This window comes from Lethenteron reissneri, chromosome 55, assembly GCF_015708825.2.
Source record: "Lethenteron reissneri isolate LAM-NWPU_2019-01 chromosome 55, ASM1570882v1, whole genome shotgun sequence".
NCBI classification, from domain to species: Eukaryota; Metazoa; Chordata; class Hyperoartia; order Petromyzontiformes; family Petromyzontidae; genus Lethenteron; species Lethenteron reissneri.
The window spans coordinates 1,536,240-1,559,617 of NC_083833.1; the positions used below are offsets into that span (position 1 = coordinate 1,536,240).

Below are 23,378 nucleotides of genomic sequence, written 5' to 3' on the forward strand. Positions count from 1 at the left end.
CTGAATGGGCCTCTGCCTGGGTTGTTGACTCAGCCTCAAATGAGCACCTGGTGCGGTGTGCAGTAAACATCGGCCACTGGGGAGACAAAGGCGGCCTGGCGTGGTGCTGGTCAACCACCCCCTCGTGTGCCATGCCGGCCTTTATACATGCTCACGAACAGCACTTGCACCAAAAAGTCTGCGAAGGCTATATGGGGGGGGGGGGGAGGGGGGGTCATTATTGTCCCGATGACATTGACAGTATTGATGGCGAGAATGATGCGACGGTGGTGACGTTGGTGACGACGGCGGCGTGTGTTTGTGACAGAGGGGGGAGAGGAGGTGGTGAAGCAGAAGGACCTTGGCGACGGCGTGTTCGGCTTCGAGTACTACCCGACGACCGTCGGCAAGTACACCATCACCGTCACCTGGGGCAACCAGAGCATCCCACGCAGGTGAGGGCCGAGCACCACGGGGTGCCCCAGACGCGAGGCTACTGGAAGGGAGCTTAGACTATGAAAACTATGGGTTTCATAGTTTTTTTATGTGCTTACAATTTTTTCATTTCGGGTACTGATACAGAAGGTGGAAAAATTGTATGTTGCCGAGTTACGAGAGAACAGCGTTGAGAGCGTGGCAGCAGTGAGCATATTGGCACAAGTAGGGAAACGAGGAGCCAGCGATGATGAGAGGCCGTATTTTATCAGTGCGAGTCGAATCGGCATTCAGGCAGACAACTCACACTGACCTCATTTACATCAACAGAGTTCGGATCGCTTGGTGGAACGTTGACATATACCAGACTATCAAATAAAGTTTTACTTTCTGGCTGGCTGGTTGGCAGGACGTCATGTCCGTCAGGAGGGAGGCAGGAAGGGATGGTGCGTGCTTGCTAGTCTATACAGAAAAGCAAAACGAAAATGACTTTGGCCATGCCTGCGTGCGTGCGTGTTTGTCGGTGTTCCGTCGTCGTAGCCCGTTCGAGGTTATGGTGGGCAACCCGGCGGGACCGCAGAAGGTCCGTGCGTGGGGGCCGGGCCTGGAGACGGGAGTCGTTGGCAAAGCGGCCAACTTTGTGGTGGAGGCCGTGGGTGGCGACGTCGGCACCCTCGGTGAGTTTGTGTTTTTTCGACGCTGCCGCTATTCCTAAACAAACAAACAAAAGGTCGCATGAAGTTTGGTCTTGCACATAATTTGGCTGCATTCCAACTCCGATTTAAAAACATATATATAGTGTTTGACTGTCATGCATAGTAGTGGGAGAAGTGGAAAAGTGCTGCCCCTGACTGCTGTGTGGACCAGAGGTCACTTGAAGGGATTTCAGCAGTAGTTCTTTGATACCCGCTTCCTCGGGCCGTGCTCTAACACAAGAGGGATGCACTGCTCTGAAGTCGCACAGAATTGATTCGTCACTGCGTGACGTTACGCCGATTATGCAATCTGAATAAAATGTAAGAAACATTTTTTTTAAAATATGAATTTAAGAAATTGCTCTATGTATTATTGGGTTGGACCGTGACCTTCCACAACGGCTCGTGACGAGCCCAACACCGGGCGGTCGCTTGCCCGGTCGGCAAAACGGCACCGCGATGGATGTAGCGACCGGTGCCGTTGATCTCTCTCTATTGTGGGGCCGGTGACCAGGCCGAGCAACCAAATCCTCGTCCGCAAAATTAGCCGAGCGTTGCCGACGTAGCCGGATCCTCTCGAAAATGAGTCTCTTGAGGCTCGGCGAAGTTTTCTCGGATGAACAAATGGAACGGCACCAGCCCCCGCTTGCCTCTCCCCCCGCACCACCTACTAGGACGGCGCTGTAACAGAGCAATGAAATCGGACACCCGACAAAATCACCGATCACAAATTTGCCCCCACCCCCCCATATATGGAAGAGAGTAGGCGTGGCGTTGGCCGAAGGTGCATTTGTCTTTGCCCATATATAATGGGGTCTTTGTGGATCGTGAATCGAGGTTTTATCGTATCGATTCGGCTCGGTCGATCTGCCAGTCACTAAAAGTTAATCGGCCAGCCTCCTTGAAAACTGTCGATTCATTGGCAATGTATTAATTGGCAAGCAAACTGAAATCGAGCAGTCGCGTAACACACACCTCCTTAATTTGATTGGCCGATATCAACAAGATTCTGTCGCAGTCCGCTTCCATTGCACTGCAGTGCACACTTCACCCGACGCCAGCGGCATTGGCGGGAGCCCCCCCTCCCTTCCCCATTCCACGCCGTCGCAAACTCTCCGGCGTTGACAAAACCGGGCGGTCGGCGTCACCGCGGCGTCAGGGTTCTCCATCGAGGGCCCGTCCCAGGCGCGGATCGAGTGCGACGACCGCGGCGACGGCTCGTGCGACGTCCGCTACTGGCCCACGGAGCCCGGCGCGTACGCCGTGCACGTGCTGTGCGACGAGGAGGACATCCTGGAGAGCCCCTTCATGGCCGAGATCCAGGCCGCACAGCCCGAGCACCACCCCGAGCTGGTGCGTGCGAGCGCGCGTGTGTGTGTCTGTGAGCGTGCGTGCGTACGTGTGTGTGAGCGTGTGTGCGTGTGTGTCTGTGAGCATGCGTGCGTGTCTGTGAGCATGCGTGCGTACGTGTGTGTGAGCGAGCACGCGTACGTGTGAGCGTGCGTACGTGTGTGTCTGCGAGCATGCGTACGTGTGTGTGTCTGCGAGCATGCGTGCGTACGTGTGTGAGTGAGCGTGCGCGTGTGCACGTGTGCATGCTACTTGGGAGCAGTTAGAGCTCTGCGCTACAAACCCGGTGATGCAAGTTCGATTCACGCTCACGGCCAAACCAATCTGAAGGACAACAAACTAAACACAAAAAGCATTTTTTATGAAATGAATTTAAAGGTGCATAGCTCCAGTGGCTTAATAATATCGGAAGGAAGAGCGTCCTGAAAGCGCGTGATGCGGTGGCCATCTTTGTTCGACGACGAGCCAAAAGCCGCCGCTGCGAGTGCGACCGTAGTTCGCGTGGTGCGATGGTTTGTGTGCAGCAGGCGTCAGCGTCGCCGTCTTACCTCTGCCTCCCCGCCCCCCCGGTTCCAGGTGAAAGCGTTTGGGCCGGGACTGGAGCCCGACGGAAACATGATCAACAAGCAGAGCAACTTCACCGTGGACGCCAAGACCGGGGGACCAGGCGCTCTGAAGATCTACGCCCAGGTGAGGCCTCCCGACCCACGTTGCCCCACGGGTGGGTTGAGGGGAGCGCGGCGCTCGTGTTTTGAAGGCGCCGCGTCGCGCCGCATTCCGTTACGGGCGTCTCTTGACTCGCCATGGCGGGCTGCGCTGAAGAGTCGTAAGCGGAGACTGTTGATTTGGATCCAAGGTCACGAGGTCATCACGGCGAGGTGCCACCGATGCCGCCACAGCTCCTGAGTGCTTCATCCTGCTGTAGCTCACGCAGTTCTCGCAAAGTCGACTCTCAACCTCCAAGAACCATAATAACGAATGTTTTTGCATGAGATCGCGTGAATATAAATGTGTCATTAACTCGCCACTACCCGACACAGCCGATTAGTAAGGTTTTTCACGTTAACAAAACGTGCCAATTAGTTACTGCTTCAGCACACCGGTGTGTTGGAGAGTAAACCCATAGCATTTACAATGTGAGTACTGTAGCGTTTCGCTGGTGATTACAACTAGCTTCATCAGCCGATTCGCCCAGAATTCTGGCAAATCGCCTGATGAAGCTAGTCGGCTGGTGGTGGGTGAACAACTAATTTATATTCACGCGATCTAGTATTGGTCACGTGTTAAACTCCAAGAACCACTCTCATAGTCTCATCGCCACCTCCACACCTGGCCTTCACGTCTTCCGCTTGGTGGTCATCATCCAGGCGCCACGGTAACATCCGTCTCCATAGCTCGCCACTTGCTGTCGACGTTCAAACGTAAATACCGCGATGGCTTTGAAACTTCGGTCACGCGTGACCAATGTGCGTGCGCACGAGACTGAACAATTTGCGGGACCACCCTCGTGTTCCCCCGGCCCCCACGCTTCTGTCGCAGGACGCGGAGGGCCTGCCGATCGAGGTCCAGTCGAAGGACAACCACGACGGGACCTTCTCGTGCAGCTACATGCCCCGGCGGTCCATCAAGCACACGCTCATCCCCACCTGGGCTGACGTCAGCGTGCCGCTCAGCCCCTTCAGGGTTCGCCTTCCACTGCCTCCCACTGCAGCCAGGGGCCGGACTAATCCACAGGCTGATGAGGCCTGACTGAGGCCCTCCATTGCGTGTTAAAGTAACGGCTGAGCGACGGTAGCGTGGCCATTGGGAAATGCCTCGTCTTTGAATTCTGATTCAGAATCTTTATTTAGACTGGGGGAGGATTCTGATGAGCTATGAAGATATTTTTCACGGATGTCCAGTAGGGGCGGGTCAGGGAGTTACAAATACAAACAATATGAAAAGAAAAAAAAACTGATAGGAGTGCAAAATGGAGAAAAGATAAACAAGTCGCGAAAAAATAAATAGATAAGGACAAATTGCATATACAATGACATCATTTATGACTATCCCACAGCCAAAGGCGACGAGAAATGATTTTGTTTGCTTGAAGAAATGAGTTGAGATTTTATATTTCATTATTTACCTTGAGTCGAATTTGCTTATTTTACAGAAATAAATATGTTAGAAGACTTTGTAATATTTTTTTGCAAAATGTAACATATACATAGGCCCTTCCCTCCTGTTAGCCTTAGGCCCGGAACGATGGCAGTGACAGAGAGAAAGTTACCGGAGTGAATCCGTGAGCAGAGGGAGTATCGATCAACCACGATGATGGATTCCGTCACGCAGCGTGGAGCCGGGCAGTGGTCAGCGACGTGGGGAGCGAGGGCCTCAATAACCTGGTGATGTGCGCCCACCCACGGCCCCCCAGGTGAATGTGGGCGAGGGCAGCCACCCGCAGAAGGTCAAGGTGTACGGCCCGGGCGTGGAGAAAACCGGCGTGAAGGCCAACCAGCCCACCTACTTCACCGTGGACTGCGGCCAAGCGGGCCAAGGTAAACGTAGAAACGTGCGTGGAAGATTGTTGAGATGACGTGGCTGCTACACGTGTCCACACGATGAGCCACTTTGTCCGAGCTATCGTTCGTGGCCAGGTGGTCGCTTCTGAGAAATAAGCTAATAGCTCAGTGGGGCTTTACCTGGTAAAATAAAAAATCTTGACTTAACTAAAGTTTTTGTGACTGCAGGAATTCATATTCTTTGGGTCTTTCGGTAAAGTCACGTAGATAGGTTCAAAGAAAATAACAAAAAACTATGATATTTCGACAAGCGGTCGTCATCAGGATGACGGCCGCTTGTGTCAATGCGATCGATCTTTGAACCTATCTACGTGACTTTACCGAAAGACCCAAAGAATTAAAAAAATATATATTTTTTTTATTTGTATATACTTTGAAGAGATTCGTTTATCTTTCCTACACTCCTGTCGTGTTTTTGTATTGTTTGCTGTTGGAACGTCCTGACCGCCTGCCCCTCCTGGACATCTGTGAAATAGAGCTTTATAGCTCATCGGATTCCTCCGGTATAAATAAATGCTCTGATTCAGAAATTATGGATAATCAAAAGTTAGGGGTGCAGCCCTGCAAGTACCTGCTCACGCCACTGCTGGCGCAAGGGGCCTCTGCTCCAGAGGGCCCTAGGCCGGTACCTCTCGGGGGTATTTTGTGTTGCTCTTCCTTGCCGGCGACACTTCTCGGGAGAGTACTCAGACTTGTCCCCACCAACATGCCACCTGCAGATTGACTAAGTGCGGTGTTACCCATCAATATAGTTGAGTGGATAGGGAGAAAATGTAAAGGAATCCTGCCCCGTTGTTTCAACGTGCTTTGATGAGGCCCAACTTAAAACCGGACAAAAACTATTATTGTATTTATTTGTTTTCCAGCTAGGGCCCCACGAGGCTATAAAGTAATTTTTCAGAAGCGACCTGGCGATCACAAATGATAGCGCAACGAAGTGGCTTATCACGCGGAAATTTATAGCAGCCATATACCAATCTAAACCGTTGACGTCGATTCTAAATGTGGAGGGGAAAATCCGGAGGACCCGGAGAAAATTCCACACGACCACGGGGAGAAAGAAATACGCAAACTCCGAATATACAGCTGGCTTCAGGGCCGGGATCACAACAACGACGTCCTGTATACCAGGCGAGGCAGTTGACATCTTGCCACCGTGGCACCCAAAAAAAAAAGGCGAAAGTGATGGGAAGTCTGTCACGTGCAACCGTTGCAGGCGACGTGAGCATCGGGATCAAGTGCGCCCCTGGGGTGGTGGGGGCGGCCGAGGCCGACATTCACTTCGACATCATCAAGAACGACAACGACACCTTCACCGTCAAGTATTCCCCGCCTGGCGCCGGCCGCTACACCATCATGGTGCTGTTTGCCGACCAGGTAAGCGATCGACCGGGGGGTAAAAAAGCTCACGCTGCGCGCTGTTGTAGAGGTCTTCTCTTGTATTTATAGAGGGCCTTCGAAGCTCACGGCGCTCCAGAACGTAGTTTAAAAGCGGCAATAGAAATGAGTGATTTTGACGGCAAGAGTGTGCTAGTAACCGAGGAATGAGTAACCGTTACAGAGGTCACGTGGGGGTCACGAAAGTGCTACAGGGGAGGTGTGGAGGAGTGAGGGGAGGGAAGAGGAAGGGAATGGCAAAGGCAATCGCTTGCTAAAGCCACTGTTGGAGGAAGGGAGCTCCGCTTGAGGGAGCTCTCGAGAGCCCCTACCGCTAGAGGGTATTTGGCCTACTCTTCCACGCTGACCAGACGTCTTGAATAGGTACGAGTACCCACACCTTACCCCACCGCACGCAACCTGCCGACCGGCTACCTGTGGTTGTACCCGCACCTTACCCATTTTATCCTGATGGGCGTGGGTAGAAGCGTGGGGATTTAAGAAACTTGCCCCATTGGTTGAGCTGCCACGCTGGGGGATGGGACCGTCGACCTCTGGATTTGTAGGTCCAGCGTGCGAACCGTCGTGCCACGGTCACAACGCTTTAGTGGAGGGCGGGGGTAAAAAAAGTTTTTTTGTAAATTTATAATAAAACAATGCGAAGTGTGATGGTGGACCGTGCGCTGCTGCGTTGGTTGGGGTTATTGACGACGACGGTCCTCGTGAGTCGGCCATGACTTCTGAACCCTTGTCGCGCGTCCCTCGGCCACAGGAAATCCCCGTGAGTCCATTCCGGATCCGCGTGGATCCGTCCCACGACGCCAGCAAGGTCAAGGCGGAGGGCCCGGGCCTCAGCAAGGCTGGTGAGGAATGAGGCGTGCTTGTGCTGATTAAAAACATATATATGTTTCGATGTAAAGCTTTCGTGACTGCAAGGCGCCCTTCCTCCCCTATCCCAGCTTAAATATACGCTGCCAAGCTTGGCGGTGTTCATTCAGACGCTGTCTTTCCGACAGCCCTGTTCTTCACCTGAGGACGGCTGCTTGCGTTGTGGCCGAAACGTCGTGAGAATTGTATTTTATTATGTTTTATTTTTATTATTTTATTATTTCCCTTCTACGTGACTTTACCGAAAGAACCAAGAAGACATATATGTTTGTCGGCCAAAGGCAGGCTAACGCGCCCTTGAGGGCACCCTTGAAAGGCGATGCGTTACGTGAAGCTCCTTGTGAGCAACCGTGGCAAGTTGTGGGCGAGTTGGACGAATGGCCGAGTGAGTGAAGTGCTATGTTGTAGGTGAGTGTGTGTCTCGGCACATGGGCGAGTGGGCGAGTGGGGGAACGGGCGAGTGGGCGAGTGGGTGGGTGAGCGCTGTGTTGCGGGCGCGCGAGCGAGTGGGCGAGCCACGTCGCCCTCACCGTCTTTGTAGGGTGTGTACACCATGGTGGAGATGATGGAGAGATGACAAGAGTTCTTCAAACCGCCTGTTCAGACTACACGGTGGGGTTGGGGATATCTGTGCGTGCGTGCGTGCGTGCGTGCGTGCGTGCGGGAGCAGGCGTGGAGACCGGCAAGCCCACTCACTTCACGGTGCACACCAAGGGTGCCGGGAAGGCCCCGCTGGACGTCCAGTTTTCGGGCCTGCCCGGCATCGCAGAGGAAGCCGTGTCGGACCTGCAGATCATCGACAATCACGACTACTCGCACACCGTGCGCTACACGCCCGTCCAGCAGGTGAGGAACCACCCCCCCCGCCCGCCCCCCCGCGTCGTTTTTTGGAGCCACGGCCGACCCCCGGTTAATGCCGCGGAGGTGCCGGCCGCGGTGCACGGTGGATGGTTCCAGATCCGCATTTTGGCCGGCGCCGTTGTCCAAATTGACAAAGATTTGAAATGTTACGCGATTCGGGAGAACGCCTTCGCGACCTCTCCTTTAGTACGTCTCCTGTAGATGCAGGGTGACAACCACAATTTCACAAATTAAAGGCAGTCAAGCCAGACAAGTGCGTCAGGAGCCAGTGGGGTGTAATCACCGTGACGTCCTCGGTATTTGTGGATCGGGCATCGCGTCGTCATACGTTGTACGGTCTTGTTCATCACAGTCACACACTACCGGAGAGTTTTTATATTTCCATTCGTGCATTCGGCTAACCACATCTGCTGCAATGGTTTCTGGAGTTTGGGGGCCATGAGCTTCGTGGAAGATCAAACCCTAGGGAGGTCTTCTGTTTTGGGTCTTTAACAAGAGAGAGCTTCGCGATATCCTTGTGCTACATGAACGGCGCCAACGACAACAAGTTAACGGCTGATTTGAGTTGATCACACGTTCGTGGTGCGCCGTCACGACCTGCGCCGGGGGCCCTTTAACGGAATCACCGGAACTCCCCCTTAATTTTACACGGGTCTCAAAAACTCGGCCATTATCACGCTCCGTCGGAGCAAAGCAACTCCCCAAAATCGCCCGCGGAACAAAATTCCGCACCGGGGAGCGATCGCCAAAGAGCCACAGTGGCATTTGCCGAGTGACTTCCAGCTCCTCCGTACATTGTCTCCCTTTCACCCCCAAGAGACAATGTGGCTCGGGTTTTAATTCAGCCCTTTGAGATCCAGCGGGACGGGGAGGGCAACCGCGTTGGTTCCGAGTCTTCGCGTCTCGAGAGCCGAATGTCTTGAAGAGCCGAATGGCTCACAGGGCTATACCTAATAAATGAACTTTGAACTTTGCGTCGAATGAGAGAGGCCGTGCGGGAGGTCGGGCTCCGTGGCTGCCGTGCGCTAACGGCGAGCGGTGCCGCGCGCTCCTCCGCAGGGAAACATGTCCGTCGGGGTCACGTACGGCGGAGACCACATCCCCAGAAGCCCCTTCCCCGTGGCTGTGGCTCCGCCGCTGGACCTCAGCAAGATCAAGATCGAAGGGCTGGACAACAGTAAGGGGAAACGTGCCTTCATTTATATATATTTATATAGTTATATATATTTTTATAGATGCTTTTTTTTTCCTTCTGAACGTTCACGTGTTAGTTTCGTCCGTCCGTCCGTCTGTAATGAGGCATCCACGATAACTCTCGTGAAGGTGATCAGAGATTAATTAAACTCGAGGACAAAGTTGTGTGTTCCTCCAACGTGAAGCCAAACACGCTGGGTGTGTGTGTGAATGTGCAGGTCACACCCCCCCCCCTCCCCCGTGTGTGCCGTGCCGGCCATTTGCTTTTTGCCCTCCGCCCCCTAAAAAAAGTTCTCGGGACTGTGCGGTCGGAACTCTCGTAGCAGCACGACGCTTCGTCTAAGAGAATGACCCACAGAAGCGGATATCACAGAGCTGCCTCCGGAGAAACCTTCAAGCGACCTCTGGTGCACACACAGCAGAGGGGCAGCCCTTTCCCACCCACTCTGCCGCACGAGAGCGACGTTCATTGCACGACAGTCAAGCTGATGTTTTATTTCTCAGGACCAAATTTAACGCGAGGTTTTTGTTTTTGTTTTTTGCGCATTCATCGAGCGACAACCTCAGCATACAGACATACATGAGCTAGTTTAACACGTAGGCTTTCGCGACCAATATTATTCATAATAAACGTTTTTGGGTTAGATCGCATTATTTATAAATGTATCATAACCCTCCACCACCCGACACGGCCAATCAGCAAAAAAGTGTCACGTTGACAAAAGTTCACTACTTTAGCCCACCGGTGTGTTGAAGAGTGAATCCACAACATTTACAATTTTTGAGTACGACGTTTTGCTGGTAATTACATCAAGCATCATCGGGCAATTCGCGATCTAACCCAAAAACGTTTATTATGAATACGTGAGCTACACGTATGTCTGTAGGAAGGACAAGAAACTGAACACAAAAAGCATTTCGCAATAAATTATTTTGTCAATCTAGATGACGATTTAAAAGTGCATATCCCGCAGTGGCTTCCTGATGTCGGAAGGAAGAGCGTTCCAGACGGCCGCAGAAGTGCACCCGAAAGCGCCGTGCGATGCGTTGAACCACCATCTTTGTTCCACGGCCAGCCAAAAGCCGCTGCTGCTGCTGCTGCTGCTGCGAGGAGATGACCGGAGTTGGCTTGACGATGGTTTAATGTTCCTTGACGAGATCAGCACAGTGGGGGGGGGGGGGAGGAGTGGTGGATTCTTTGTTTTTGTTGTGTTTGCCGCGTGCGTGGCGCCCCTCAGAAATGGAGGTGAACAAGGACCAGGAGCTGCGCGTGAATGCGCGGGGAGCGGGCGGCCAGGGCAAGCTGGAGGTGAAGGTGGCCTCTCCGCTGCGCAAGGCCGTGCCCTGCAAAGTGGAGCCCGGCCTCAACAGCGAGAGCTTCGTGGCCAAGTTCATCCCGCGCGAGGAGGGGCCGCACCGCATCGACCTCGTCTACGACGGGCACCCCGTGCCGGGCAGCCCCTTCACCATGGAGGCCCTGCTGCCCGCCAACCCAGACAGGGTACCCGTGGAATTTTTTTTTTAAATTAGGCACCAAATGACAGATTCATAAGACAAAAACCGCGAGCCGAGATCTGGCGTTTGAGAGATTTCCGGCAGGCTCTGAAAGTGTGGGTACGCCCAACACTTCAGTCCGACCGTCGCTATGCCACAACGGCCCCCGTTCCCACGAGCACCCGCCGATTGCCCCTCGGGACTGCCACACACACTGACCCTTGTGTTGTCTCTCCCCGCGCTCAACCGCCGCCACACCGCGGGTCGGAAAGCTGGTCTCTCTCTCTCTCCGCTCCTTTCCTCGCACTGCTCCACCATGGAAATTGCTGGCCCCCAATTAAAAAAAATATCTCACGCAGACCTCGTTGAATTTCTAGAAAGTTACCGACCCAGAACCATTTGCAGCTTTCGACGGCGCCGTCTGTCGTTGGCCGCTCGGCATTTGTGGCCTTGGGGGCCCGTACGTTCGGCAAAAACTGCGAAGCACGAAACGCTCGTCCCTTCGGACGCTCCCCGACTGACAACGGCGCTCCCCGTGTCACCGGTCGCTGCCCCCCCCCCCCGCCTGCCCCCCCGGTGCCGCCCCTCGCCAGGTGAAAGCTAGCGGCCCGGGCCTGAAGTCGGGGGAGGTGGGCAAACCCGCTCCTTCACCATCGACACCAAGGGCGCCGGCATGGGCGGCCTGGGCCTCACGGTCGAGGGTCCCTGCGAGGCGCAGCTCGAGTGCAGGGACAACGGCGACGGCACCTGCTCCGCCTCGTACCTGCCCACGATGCCCGGGGAGTACCTCGTCAACATCCTCTTCGCCGACAAACACATCCCCGGCTCGCCCTTCAAAGGTACCGCAGCCGCCCGCCCGCCGGGCCGGGATGGACTGCGCGCGTCGCGGGGATCGGCGGTGACGCGCCGGATCGGCGCTCGCGTCCGAGGGATGGGTGCGCTGCGCGAAGGGGTGCGAGCCGAATCGGTGTAAACGGAAGCGAGTGGTGGCCGGCGTGTGGCAAGGTTTTTTTTGGGTGGGGGAGCCGCCGACGGCGCGGGCACGCACAGGCGCGCGTCTGCCTGTCACGGAGGAAGGCGCCGCCGCAGCGTTGCGCGCGGTCGTAGTTCTCGTGGCTGGCCGCGACGATCGCCGTACATTCCTCCGGATCGGGTGATTGGTTTCGTCGCGCCGACATGCGTCGAGGCTCCGCTTCTCTTTATAACGGTGTCACGGGATCGTTAGCATCCACTGCGAAGCGGACAGATAACGCGCCCGTGGCATCGAGCGGGCGGGGCGGCCGCGTGGGCTCGAACCGGGAAACCTCCGCATCTAACGAGCGGCAAACCGCGCTGCCGCCGGGGCCACCGCGTCGTAGCTCTACGCGCACTACCGCCCGGCCGCGTCGACGGCTAAACCGGAGGACGTTGTCGCCCCGCCTCCCCCGCCCCTTGTTGACAGCCGCGGTGAAGCCGAGTGTGGACGCCAGCAAGGTGCGCGCGTCGGGGCCCGGCCTCGAGCGGGGCCTCGTGGGGCAGACGGCCGCCTTCCAGGTGGACTGCTCCGAGGCCGGACCGGCTGAGCTGGAGGTCACGGTGACCCCGGAGAAGGCCGGCCCCGCGCTCGCGGTGCAGGTCAGGCGGCGGGAGAGCTTACAACACGCCCGGGAACGCGATTGGAATGTGATTGAGAAAAAAAACCAATGCGTGTGTTCAAGTTCAAGTTCATTTATTAGGTATAGCCCTGTGAGCCATTCAGCTCTTGAATCGGGTGCAACCGCAACAAATAAAAAACTAAAACATGAACAAAAAACATCTTAAAGTGAATATGTGACTAAGTGCAAACAGAAAATTCAAGAAAAGACGGCAAAAATATTGCAGAAAAGACACCGTACACCAACGTTGTGTGCAAAAATCTCAGAAAATGTGTGTGCGCGTGTGCACGTGTGTGTGCGTGTATGTGCGCGTGTGCACGTGTGTGTGCGTGAGTTTGATTCCCGCTCATGGCCAACACCGGTGACGATTATCGAAACTGGTCTTGGGCCTCCCCTAGGTCGACTTAGCCGCAAAATGATTACCTGTGTGCGGTGTTTAAACACCGCCACGAGAGGGAGACAAAGGCTGCCGGGCCTGGTGCAGGCCACCCACCCCCCTCATGCGCCATCTCAGACTTAATTTGGTGCTGCTACTCGGCGACGGCACTTGCCCCAACGGTCTGTGAGAGCCTATACGGGGGACCTTTGTCTTCGCGTGTAAAAAAACATAACAAAATGATAAGCGCCGTCCGCGTGGCGCCCTCCCCCCCGCCAGGTGAAGGAGACGGAGGACGACAAGTACGACGTGAGCTTCGTGCCGCTGCGCGCCGGCCCGCACACCGTGCAGCTCACGTACGGCGGGCAGCCCGTGCCCAAGTTCCCGGCGCGCATCCCCGTCGAGGTCGCCGTCGACACCAGCGGCATCCGAGCCTTCGGCCCGGGCCTCGAAAAAGGTAGCGCGAAGGGAATCGGCAAATTAAACTCGGACGGGCCCCCCCCCCCCAACCCTTCCTGCCCCGTGCGTCTCGCATCGAGCGACGCAACGACTCTTTGAAAGGCGTTGTACTCGCCGCAGAGAACTGTAGCGACACGACCGCACTCAACGATGGCTGGCGCCAAACTGTGCCCCTCGCCCTCCCGCGTGGCCTTTTACTTCTGATTCCGTTCCCATGACGTGTACGTACGTCATCGTGCGTCATCATGCGTCATCGGAACGGAATCGGAAGGAACGCTTGACGACGTGCACGTACACGCCATCGTAAATGGGAAAGGATTGACGCGTCATCACGCTGGCTCAGAGCCACGGACGTCCCACTCACCCCGCTCACCCCGCTCCCCTGTGCGCCGTCGCCCAGTGCTGCGGGAGACGGTGGCCGACTTCACGGTGGACGCCCGCTCGGTGGCGCCGAGCGGTGGGGAGCACGTGACGGCGCAGGTGGCGGCGCCCAGCGGCGCCCACAGCGACGCTCGCGTCACCGACAAGAGGGACGGCACTTACGCCGTGGAGTACACGCCCTACGAGGACGGTGAGGGAGGCGGGCCTCGCCCGCGCGCCAACAACGTACCGCTCACTCACCCACGCGCCCGTTCACCCACAACATAGCACTCGCTCGCTCACCCACGTGCCCACTGACTCACTTGTCTACTCGCCCACAACACAGCGCTCCCCCACTCGCCCATTCGCCCTACGAATGCTCCAACGTCTATCGCTCCAACGCACTGCGGAGTGGCGGAAGGGATGGTACAGTGGTGCAGTGGTCAGCGCCGTGCGCTACAAGCCTGGCGACCCACAATTTATTGCTGCGTGTGCGAGTATTGAACTGATGTTTGATAGAACCGGTGTTTTCGAGCTGTGGTTCTTACCCTGGGGTGCCCGTGCACCCCATGGGGGTGTGAGACGTGGCCAGTTTTTTTAGAAGGTCAATCATTGAAACACAAATTAAGCACGGGCACGTAAGTACAACTACTTTGTTTAATCAAACCCCAGTGTATTTATTGAAATGGAACATTTTGTTATCGATTGAGAACCAGAGGGGTGCAAGGCTGAAGTAAAGGCTAAGAACCACTGTCTTAGACGATGGCGACGACGACGATGACGACGACGAACGTGGGCGCGCGTTCCGCTTCCCCTGCAGGTGCGCACACCGTCGACGTGATGTACGACGGCGTGCCGATTCCCAAGAGCCCCTTCCACGTTCCCGTGTCCGAGGGCTGTGACCCGTCGCGCGTCAAGGTGTATGGGCCTGGCGTGGAGGGAGGCCTCACGCACAAGGCCAACAAGTTCACCATCGAGACCAGGTTCCTGGCGGGCTTCTTCATCGAGCACCCTTCCAACACAAACCATCACCAGGGGGTCACCACGGGGTCACCATGGGGTCACCATGGGGTCACCATGGGGTCACCGTGGGGTCACCACCATTACCCCCCCGGGGCTTAACATTAAAACAGTCTTACCTGGCCGTTACTCGTTACCACGAATCCGTCCTATTCTCCCTCGAATTACAGCGCGCTAGCTCGTGTATTTCTCTAACGACAGCAATCCGTGGCGTCTTAAAAAAGCTGACGTGTCTTGCATCGGGCCGTGTTCCCCTCTGCTCGCGTCGCTCGGCTGCCCCGGCGACGGTACGTATCGTCGCGGTTGTAAGCCAGTTGTATCATCATCATCAGCCATGAACGATCCACTGCTGAATGAAGGCTTCTCGAGCCGCCGGCATCCCCCGCGGTCCCACGATGCAACAGTTTAGCACCTTGACTCACGTGCGCTGATTTGTATGTGCGTGCGTGTATGTTGAACTTCTTTCGCACCGTGCGTAGCCAACCGTGCTAATCATTAAACCATCTCCGCGGTGTAACTTCCTTCGTCGTAAGCCATCACCACCTTTTCTTGTGAGGTTGCCCTGTTTGACATGTGTGATTTTAGGCGCTTTGAGTTGCCGAAGAAATTAAGCGCTCCCCCCGACAGACACAAGCACCCCTTTCCTCCGCGGCTTATTTTTAGCCAAAAATCTTGACTGTGAAGCCAACGTCTTCCAGCAACGCGTGACCCGTGGCTCTTCTCTGCCCCTGCGCAGGGGAGCTGGCACGGGGGGACTGGGCCTGGCCATCGAGGGTCCCTCGGAGGCCAAGATGAGCTGCAAGGACAACAAGGACGGCAGCTGCCTGGTGGAGTACGTCCCCTACACGCCCGGGGAGTACGACATCAACGTCACCTACGGGGGACTGCCCGTGCCAGGTACGCTGGACGGCCCTCGATAGCGGCCTCAGGAAAGCGGCCCACTGGGCCCGAGAGGACCCGGCGCACGATTGGGATACACGTCACAGGCTCGGGCCCCGTGACGCGTGTGCTCAACGTTGGCCGTGCGGTGGCTCGTTTGCCGCTTGTTGAACAGGTCGACGGCGTTTCGAACCCCGTCGGCCGCCCCGGTTGATACTGCGGGGGGAATGAACCAGAAAACACACGCCGTCCGATTTGCAATGCAGGCGGAAGGATCCCATGACGCGTAGGGCCAGGTGTGTCCGCATCATCATAATCAAATTGCAGTGTTTAAATAAAATGACCGACACGGCCCCCTACTGTGGAGTGCCTTCAAACTACTTGAAACGTAGCGCCCACTAAGTTATTTAATTTGACTGAACGTATATTGTGATGTGTAAAGCAAGGGATGGGTAACCGATGGGCCTGTGAATTGATTTCATCCGCCCCGAGTTCAATTCCCGCTCACGGCCAACATCAGCGACAAATATCTGAACCGGTCCTTGGCCTCCCGTAGATCGACTCTCGCGTGCATAAACATCACCACTCGGGAAACAACGGCGGCCGGACGGCCATCCGGCCACCTACCCCCCCCCTCGCGTGCCGCTGCCGTCCACAACAGGTGCTCGCTAACAGCGCCTGTCCTCGACAGTCTGTTGAAGGCTATTACGGGGGGTGTTTGTGCTTTGCCAGGCTCGCCGTTCTGCGTGCCGGTGTGCGACGTGGTCGACCCCAGCAAGGTGAAGGTGTCGGGTCCCGGCATCGGGCCAGGGGTCCGGGCCAACATGCCACAGACGGTCACGGTGAACACCAGCAAGGCCGGCGTGGCGCCGCTGGAGGTCAAGGTTCAGGGCCCTCGAGGTTCGTGCCCCCCCCCTTGCCCCCCACACACAATCAGCTTCGTCCCCCATGCGTCGTAGGTAATTGGTTTGCGTCATTCCTGCAGCCACTGGAGACGTTACTTTTCACCGCAATACATCTTCCCACCGCTAATGTATAACAAAAATAATATGGGGGAACTGTATCTCGGCAACCCTAGTTTATAACGAGCCTCATGGAAAGTTTTATTAACTAGTCTCTCATTCTGGTCTAAGTGTGGGCCAGGCGAGATCTCACACCCGCATCTCTCTACAAGGGAGACTTATTACAGGTTGCCTGCAACCTCCCCAACTTTCACTACGAGGTTACAAGCAGGGGTAGGCTACCTACGACCCGCAGCTTTAACCGATGGGGGGACCCCCACGGTCCACACGAGGCCTACCCACGTCCAAATCGGGCCTGCGAACGACAAAGTTTTCCATTGCTGCGAGCACCCCCCCCCCCAAGCCCCTAGGCTGCACACAGCTCACGGCCGGCGCTGCTGCTGCTACTTTGCCCCCACCACCCTCGCCCCCAAGGCATCGTGGAGCCCGTGGAGAAGGTGAACAACGGTGACGGGATGCACACCGTGACGTACACACCCACCCAAGAGGGGCCCTACACGCTGGCCGTGCGCTACGGCGGGGTGGAGGTGCCACGCAGGTACGTCCCGCCCTTGCTCTACCCTTGCCCTGCCCTTGCCCAGCCCATGCACTCACCCGGAACGTGCCCGATATCGTCCGATTTGCTGTCGTTGGAGAAGCCACGTCTGCCCTGCTTGATGCGTGTGTCCCGTTCGCGTTTGGCGCAATGTGCTACGAATCCGGTGACCCAGGTTCCGAGCGAGGCGAGGGCTAATCTCAACCGGTCCAGGTTCACTCGGCCTCAAGCGAGAACCCTTTGCGCGAGTGTGTAAACATCAGCGCCGGGGAGACAAAGGTGGCTGAGCGTGGACCTGGTCACACCGCCATGCTGGCCTTTACAGGCGCTCGATAAGAGCACTTGACCCAGCAGCCTGTTAAAAGCTACACAGGAGGATCTTCATCTTTGCTGCTGTGTGCGTGTATTTGTGCGCGTTATCTGCAACCTGCAGCCCGTTCAAAGTGAAAGTGCTGAAAACGCACGATGCCAGCAAGGTGAAGGCGAGCGGCCCGGGCCTCAACTCGGCCGGGGTCCCTGCCAGCCTGCCCGTGGAGTTTACCATCGACGCTCGGGATGCGGGGGAGGGACTGCTGACCGTGCAGATAATGGTACGGTCCGACCGGACGGCGCGCTCTCGCGCGGTGATGCACGTTGGCGGCGCGGCTGCTCTGCTCGCCATCGACGCAGGCGTAGGCCTCTCTTGAGGTGTGCGCGGGAAGCCAATGGGTCGGTGGTGTTAGCGGGGTGGGGACACCTCCTGTCCTGTTTGCCTCCCTGTTCCTCACCGTAGCCTTTTGGGTTCCGCTCCGGCCCCATGGGCCCCGGGTGTAGTTGCACTCCTTGCTATTTTGGACAACTTCACGGCACCTCTTAAGCGTCCACTCTGAAGCAGACGGCGGCGCTGAGTATACTGGCGTTCCCTCGTTGTTCACGAACTCGGCTAGCCGCGATTGTGCCTATCCGCGAACCGCATCTGGAACTCTCTACGCGACTGCTGGATCGAGAGAGAGGTGCAGAAAGAAAGTGAGATAAAGTGATGAGAGAGAATGTGATTAGATAAAGGAAAGAGGCGCAGAATCATAATTTAAGGTTTATTATTGAAGAAGAAAGCTGTCTCTAGTGTGGACCAATCAGTTTCAAGGACAATGCATATATTATCAGAGTGTTTTTTGTTTGAATTCTGGCCACAAGTATTGTGGTTAATGCAGACATGATTCCTTGTAAACGGTTTCAGTCTGGTGTTTTAACATCTTAACACCTGTTTTGTTGCCAGAAAATAGAGGAAAACCTATTATCATATTTTGGTACTGGCAAAGGAGAAGGTCCCATGATGAAATATTAATATAATTTTCACGCATTTAATAGCTTATTTACGTATTTATTGAAGGAAACTTATTATTTAAGGTTTTTGAAGGCCAGTATCATCAGCAAAATTGCTATTCACGAGCATCTCCAGAGCGCGTATACCTCGCGAATCCTGTACCACGGTTCATACACGGGGCGGTATTGACCGGGGGCAGCCGTGTGCCTTGTTGCTCGAACCCGAAACCACCGCGGGCGCTCGGCCTTCATAGCCCCCCCCCGCCACCCCGAGAAGGAAGTCATGAGTGGCGTCTCATTCGCGAGCAGGACCCGGAGGGGCACCCGCGCAAGGCGAACATCCGCGACAACGGCGACGGCACGTACACCGTGTCCTACATCCCGGACCTGATCGGCCGCTACACCATCACCATCAAGTACGGCGGCGACGAGATCCCCTACTCGCCGTACCGCATCCGCGCCGTCCCCTCCGGAGACGCCAGCAAGTGTCTCGTCACGGGTAGGGCCCCCACCCCCCCCCCCTCCTGCACGCGCACGGCGACGCGGAAAGCGGACGGCAAGGCGGCGATCGCTCCGGTTTGTTTTTTTGCCGCCTGGAAAAGTCAAGGAAATCCGCCTTTTTAGGCGCGGAGTTCGTTGGAGAAGCCATCGCCACGGCACGATGGTCGGCGCACGCTTGGCTTGCCACCCGGAGGTCGCCGGTTCAATTCCGTCCCCCCACTCCGTGCGGCAGTTGAAACGATGGTGCCAGGCCACTTAAATCCAACCGCCGCTTCTCCGCCGGGCAGTAGAAATGGGTCCACAACGGGTGGTTAATCGACAGAAGACGTGGGAGATTCCCCACACTCTAAGTCGTCTGACCAGCGTTTGAAGAGTAGGCCAAATTCCCTCTAGAGGGGCTCTCCTAGAGGTGCCTCTAGTGGGGGGGTTCCTTCTGCCAGCGGTGGCGTGAGTGGAGCAATTCTTGCATCTTAGTATTCAATCTTGGTAACACTTCAGTGACTGTCGTGCAATTTAATCCGAGTTTCTCACCATCGCTATCAAGTGGCGAGTGGGAGGCTGAGGGGTTCGTGGGAGGATGTGGGAGGCCTTGACGAATTTAATGCAAAATTCTTGCCCACTTGAGTCCTGTCTAGAGATGTTTTACTGGTACAGCCGTCTCATTGTTCTGCTGCCACTTAAAATAATCTGGTCACAGTTTTGACCCACTTTGAGTTAGCGGACTGCTACAACGAGGCTGTAGCGCGTACTACGCGCAAGTATAGTGATGTCACGTGATAAGCAGTGCATTACGGGAGGACCGATCATATTTTGTTCATAATTGTGCATTTTATTGTCTGGGACTGTGAAACGCACGGACATGAAATACGACAGGCGTGAGACACTGGAAGCGTTGAACACAGATTTGTGATGTTGCTATTGTCGATGTCTCAAAAGTCAAATGGTAAGTAAAATTAATTTCTTAACAAAACGGCTGAAAAAAATTGCTCAGTGGTGGCCCTCAGGGGTCAGCGGTCAGAGAATTGAACCAACTCACTAGGAACCACGGTTCGAATCCAGGTCTTGGCCGATTGTAATTAAAGCGGGTTCTCAAGTGTAGTGAGGTAATGACTGCACAAAAATAAATTCCCCGTACAATATATATATATAAAAAACTAATTTTGCTAAATTCCAGCTTTTAGAATTTAAATATCTGTTGGACTGCCATGCGCCAAACATTTCTTTGGAGCAGGGCTTGTGAGAAAGTGCAGTGCCCCGTAGTGTATTCATTTATGTCACTTGAAGGAATCTCAGAAGTGGCTCTGTGATGTCTCCTTCCACGGGGACGTTCTTTAACGCAGGGCTGTGCATTGCTCTGAAAAAGTTCCTTAAATGACATTTCACCGTCTCGTGAACACACTACGGCGATACTGTATCTCAATATGCAAAAAAACCACGGGAGAAAAAAAAAAAGGATCCATTTGTGCCGACTAAAAATTGTGGCCGTGGTGGTGCTGTTGAAGCGTATGGCGAAGGACTCAGCCAGAAAAAAAAACTGTCATCACAGCCTCGACTGCATTCAGCTCGTACACACGCGCACGCAGGAGCGCGCGTGCGTGGTGATAGCGCACGCGCGATTTCTGAACAGCTGATGTTGTGGCCTGAACACCGCGAGCGGTTTGTCGGCGCTTTTTAACGGCGGTGATCTTGTCATTGCCTTCACGTCACCACACCCCCCCGCCGGCGGCAAGACCGCAGCAGCATGGCCGTCTTGTACACGTCACCCGTTCGCGAGCAAAGTTAAAACGATGCACACTCTCTTTGTTTTGTTTTACGATTAATGGATTCGTTAAGATGCTCTCTCCCTCCCTCACTCGCTCTCTCACTCACCGTAAGCTCACGGCGCACACAAACCCACAGAGCGGCTGGACACGTTGTTCTGACCGACTTTCACGAGTGTCAATTTGTCACATCACTCCCCCCCTGGTCTCTCTCTCTCTCTGCCCCCCAATCACTTCAGTGTCAATCGGAGGTCACGGCTTAGGTAAGCATCTGCACCCTCGCTACGTCCCCCCACACCTCCCCCCACACCCCCCACCCCCCCTCCCCCCCCCCCAATGTGCCGAGTCCCCTGCATGCTTGCCTCCCTCCGTGCTAATCTGACACCGTCCCTAACCCCCGCCTGCTAACCCGGTTTCTCTCCTGTGGGTGCTGCAACTCAATCATTGTGGTGCATGGCGATCGGCTTGGGTGGTGCCGTTGCATTTGAGTGGTGCTTGTGGGTTCGGTCGATATATCATTATTTATATATATAAAAAATTTAAAATGTTTTGCTGGTATTGTCCGGAATGCTGGATTATTTTGAGATGTTTTGTTGTTTAATAATATTTAATAATAATAATATCGGATTATTATGGATTGGCCTACCGTGAGTTCTAAGAGTTAGTGCCTCCCAAGCCAGCCTAGCAGTGTACGGGTAAATATCGACAAGTTAAGTCCAGTGCACGTATCACGTTAGTTACAAGTTGCCTATGCTGTGACCGAATCGAATGGAATGCGGCCGATTCTCGTCAGATCTCGGAAGACTGAGCAGGATTGAGCGCCCGATAGCGCTTGAGCTTGGATGGGGGACCGACTTACATAAAGCAGGTGCTGTGTAAGGCTGCTGCCACGGGGTCACGTCAGCACAATCGATAGCTGTAACATACCATGCTCCAATGTCTACCCCCACGGCCTACACGATGTGGGGAATCTCTCATCGTGGCAGACGGCGCCTTTAACGCCGCAGTGAATAAGAGTCACCGTGCTTCTTGAGTGGGGCGAGGTTATTTCCGAGAACTTGGGGAACGGTGATGGCGGGAGGGAATTCCAAAGGGGAGCAGTGCGAAGGAAGGAGCTGAAAATGAAGAAGTGTGGCAAGTGTGGTGGTGGTGGTTGGACGTGGGTAGCGAGAGTCCTCGACACGGGCGGAGGAATCAACGGGCGAAACTCACGCGAACAGTAACCGTGGTCGTCACGATAGACGAGCGATGGGGAGGTGCCCACCAGCCAGCGAGCGAGCGACACGCGGACGGCAACCGTGAATGACTCTCGCTTCCCCCCGCCCACAACCTCCGGCGCCGGTTGTGAAAGGCGGCGGCCTGGGCCCGGCGATTCAGATCGGCGAGCAGACGGTGATCACGGTCAACGCCAAGGATGCCGGCAAGGGCAAGGTGACGTGCCGCGTGTGCACACCCGACGGCGCGGAGCTGGACGTGGACGTGGTGGAGAACCCCGACGGGACCTTCGACATCTACTTCACGGCCCAGGAGCCCGGTCCCTACATCATCGCCATCCGCTTCGGGGGAGAGCTCATCCCCAACAGCCCCTTCCGCGTCATGGTGCGTGCACACGCTTTCCCGACGTGCGCACGCTCGCTCGCTCATGCGTCGATTCTGAGAAAGAGCGCCAGTTGTTTTTCACGACAGCGCCGGCTAACGTTGGCTCCTGCTGACGCGTGCCATCGCGAGTTGCCACGGACGCCGCTGCTCCGGTGTTAACCTTTGTCCTTCCGAACGGGGCCCGGGGGCCGCCCCTAGGCGACAGAGGACGCCATCGGGCGGGAGCCGCTGCGGCCGTTCAGCCTCGTCATCCCGTTCGCCGTGCGCAAAGGAGAGATCACAGGCAAGGGTGGCAGCGGCGGCACACCGACACGGAGCGCGTTTGCCGTGGACTCGTGCGTCACGACGGCCGGCTCCGCTCGCGTCGTTATAACGGCCTCGCACTCGCCACTCTAACGCTCCGCCCCCCGCCCCTGCTGCGAACAAAAGCTTCATAGCTCATCGGATTTCTCCAGGGATAATGATTCCGATTTTGAACATCGTTCTGCCCTTTCCCATCCCCTATGGCACGTGCCCTGCCATGTGATCAAAAACGCCTAGCCCAAAACCCCGCCGCACCTCGCTCTGATTCGCTCGCGTTGCGCTCACCCGCGCTGACCGGACACAGACACTCATCCCGACGTGGACACTGACCGCACGCTCACCACTCACCAGATCGCTCCCCGCTCACCGCTAACACAGCCAGGATGCGGCCAAGCAGGGCTTTAGCAACGCTCTTAACGGGGGTCGCGTGCGTTCATCGATGCGCAGGCGAGGTCCACATGCCGTCGGGTCGCAAGGCCAAGCCGGAGATAACGGACAACCAGGACGGCACGGTGACCGTCAAGTTTTCTCCCGTGGAGAAGGGCCTCCACGAGATGGACATCAAGTACGACGGCAACCACATCCCAGGTACCGAGCGGTCACTTGTGAAGGCGCCACCGTGGCGAGATGTTAACTTCCTCGCCTGGTATATAGGAGGTCAAGGGTTCGATCCCAACCCTGACGTCTGTATATTTGGAGGTTGCGTGTCTCTCCCCGTGGTCACGTGGCTTTTTCTCCATTACACGTTTAGAATATTTGTCTGCTATCATTTTCCACATGATAAGCAACTTATG

At 55.7% G+C, this 23,378-nt stretch overlaps 1 protein-coding gene across 1 annotated transcript in view; it reads left to right on the forward strand.

Annotated features, from left to right (window-relative positions):
* LOC133356750 (filamin-A-like) overlaps window positions 1-23,378 on the forward strand; it is an 86,508-nt gene that overhangs the window by 47,554 nt on the left and 15,576 nt on the right. Inside the window, 26 exon segments of the mRNA XM_061574407.1 lie at window positions 308-434; window positions 955-1,091; window positions 2,269-2,462; window positions 3,036-3,149; window positions 3,999-4,142; window positions 4,873-4,996; window positions 6,237-6,397; window positions 7,170-7,260; window positions 7,956-8,131; window positions 9,206-9,323; window positions 10,579-10,841; window positions 11,428-11,476; window positions 11,479-11,673; window positions 12,276-12,448; window positions 13,124-13,301; window positions 13,704-13,874; window positions 14,484-14,646; window positions 15,420-15,580; window positions 16,295-16,462; window positions 16,999-17,122; window positions 17,553-17,709; window positions 18,731-18,920; window positions 20,922-20,945; window positions 22,034-22,281; window positions 22,480-22,564; window positions 23,032-23,172. Of these exon segments, the coding sequence (XP_061430391.1) occupies window positions 308-434; window positions 955-1,091; window positions 2,269-2,462; window positions 3,036-3,149; window positions 3,999-4,142; window positions 4,873-4,996; window positions 6,237-6,397; window positions 7,170-7,260; window positions 7,956-8,131; window positions 9,206-9,323; window positions 10,579-10,841; window positions 11,428-11,476; window positions 11,479-11,673; window positions 12,276-12,448; window positions 13,124-13,301; window positions 13,704-13,874; window positions 14,484-14,646; window positions 15,420-15,580; window positions 16,295-16,462; window positions 16,999-17,122; window positions 17,553-17,709; window positions 18,731-18,920; window positions 20,922-20,945; window positions 22,034-22,281; window positions 22,480-22,564; window positions 23,032-23,172 (3,876 nt within the window).